Source organism: Apaloderma vittatum, unplaced genomic scaffold (assembly GCF_000703405.1).
Source record: "Apaloderma vittatum isolate BGI_N311 unplaced genomic scaffold, ASM70340v1 scaffold24332, whole genome shotgun sequence".
NCBI classification, from domain to species: domain Eukaryota; kingdom Metazoa; phylum Chordata; class Aves; order Trogoniformes; family Trogonidae; genus Apaloderma; species Apaloderma vittatum.
The window spans coordinates 21,585-23,650 of NW_009705656.1; the positions used below are offsets into that span (position 1 = coordinate 21,585).

Consider the following 2,066-nt stretch of genomic DNA (forward strand, 5'->3'; position numbering starts at 1 on the left):
TCACCGCCACCATTCGCCTCAGGTGCGAAGCCACAGGGCACCCAGTGCCCACAGTGTCCTGGCTGTGGAATGATGTCCCCATTGTGGTCAGCCCACGACACGAGCTTCTGGAGGGTGGCACAGTCCTGCAGGTCAGTGTCACCCTGGGCAGGGTGGCTGTGCTAGGAGGGTCACAGGAGACACTGGGTCGAGGAGAGGGCTTGCTCTTCCCTCCCCAAGGGAGAGGCTGTCCTGGTCTTGCCAAGTGCTGAGGTCCCCATGGGAACCCCAGCAGCAACCTGGCACGGGGCAGCACTCAGCGGGGCTCTGCTGCCCCTTTGCAGGTGACTGCCCTGGAGGTGGATGACACCGGCAGCTACACGTGCGTGGCCGAGAACCCAGCTGGCTCAGCTGAGAAGCACTTTGCCCTCACTGTGCAGGGTAAGGCCTCCCCAGCGACCCTGCCTCAGGTTGCTGATTTACCCATCTCCTCCTCCTTCTCTGCCACCTGGAGTCTCTCGTGGCTCTTGAACCTCCATCCCCTCGTGCTTTTCACGCTCTCCCTGTGTGAGGAGGTCGAGGTGCCACGTCACGCTCCAAGCAGGCGTGATGCTCGGTGTACATTTTCCCCCTGGGGAGAGCTCAGCCCCCACGGTGATAGTTCCTCTTTGCCACTGTCTTTTGGGGTGTGCTGGAGCAGAAGCTCCCTGGATTGTGGGTGCAAACCCTGAACACGTCCATGGCATCATCAATGGCAGCATCTCGCTGGTATGCGACGTCCAGTCGCACCCCCCTGCAGAGATCACCTGGTACAAGGATGGCCGGGTCCTGCAGCTCAGTGAGAAGGTGACCATCACCACAGGTAAGCTGGCATGAGCAGGGACCTGAGCTTGTACCCCAGGCTTGGCACAGCCACCAGTTCTCGATGGTGGGCTCTAACCCCCCTAATCCACCCTTCTGGATGCTGCACGCGGGACTCGAGTTTAGACTTTTAGCTTTAATACAGGCTAAAAATTTGCTGTTGAGTGATCCCTTTTGGAGATGACCAAGGGTTTCATCCTGCAAGCTCTGTGCTGCTGCTCCTCAGGAGCTCGGCATCCTTTCCTGCTGTGCAGTGAGGCCTCGGACCTCAAAGACTGTCTTTGGCCAGACATCTCTTGCATGGAGCCTGGCCGGCTGCTGAGGGACGGGTCTGCTTGCCAGCATGGTGGCCCTGACGTGGTCCAGCTCCAGCCTGCCCTGAATCCCTGCTCTCTGCTTCTTCCAGGCTCCCAGGTGCTGCAGCTCCCTCACCTGCAGCTTTCCAGCGCAGGCACGTACACGTGTGTGGCGCTGAATGTTGCTGGCCAGGATGAGAAACGCTTTGTCCTCACTGTCCATGGTGAGTGGCACGGGTTTGGCGAGGAGCTCTGCAGCTGACGGCAGACACTGATCTGCATATTCCTGCTCACACACCCCATCCCCGCTCCTCCTCCTCCTCAGAGCCCTCCAGCATCCAAGACTCACAGCAGGAGATGCTCAGTGCTGATGTGGGGACCTCCCTTGTCCTGACCTGCCAAGTCACCGACGTGCTCACAACTGCTGTCACCTGGCTGAAGGATGGGAGCCCGCTGGGTATGTGTGCGGAGGGATGCTGTGCTGCGCTGCCTGAAGCAGCCCTGCCTCAGTTTCCCCATTTTTCATCCCGTTGCAGGAGACCTGCAGGGTCTTGCAGGGAAGGAGGCAGAGCACGAAGGGGCTGGCACTTTCCCTGCATGTTTTTAAGAGTGATGGGAAGCTGGGGGAGCATGAAAATGAGGGCTCATCAGGGGAGCACTGCTGCAGCCCCCCCCTCCCCATCTCCTTGCAGAGAGCAGCCTGGAGCAGGGTCTGGTGTCTGGGGGGATGCAGCTTCATCTCAGCCCCCTGCAGCCCTTCCACCAGGGCCGATACACTTGCCTGGCACACGGCCCAGGTGCCGAGATGCGCAAGGACTTCGTGGTGCTGGTGCGAGGTAGGGCTTCCCCGAGGCAGCGGGGTCCCCGTGGAGGCCTCCCTTGGAGGGGAGAGCCTTTCTCCCCCTCCTCTTCCTCAAGCGTCGGCTCTTT

At 60.6% G+C, this 2,066-nt stretch overlaps 1 protein-coding gene across 1 annotated transcript in view; it reads left to right on the forward strand.

Annotated features, from left to right (window-relative positions):
* The window catches only part of LOC104270981 (hemicentin-2-like), a gene marked incomplete at both ends in the record, with an annotated part of 27,861 nt that overhangs the window by 21,513 nt on the left and 4,282 nt on the right, over positions 1 to 2,066 (forward strand). The window contains 6 exons of the mRNA XM_009865515.1: positions 1 to 131; positions 324 to 420; positions 680 to 841; positions 1,247 to 1,360; positions 1,462 to 1,593; positions 1,829 to 1,972. Of these exons, the coding sequence (XP_009863817.1) occupies positions 1 to 131; positions 324 to 420; positions 680 to 841; positions 1,247 to 1,360; positions 1,462 to 1,593; positions 1,829 to 1,972 (780 nt within the window). The remainder of the gene's footprint in view (positions 132 to 323; positions 421 to 679; positions 842 to 1,246; positions 1,361 to 1,461; positions 1,594 to 1,828; positions 1,973 to 2,066) is intronic.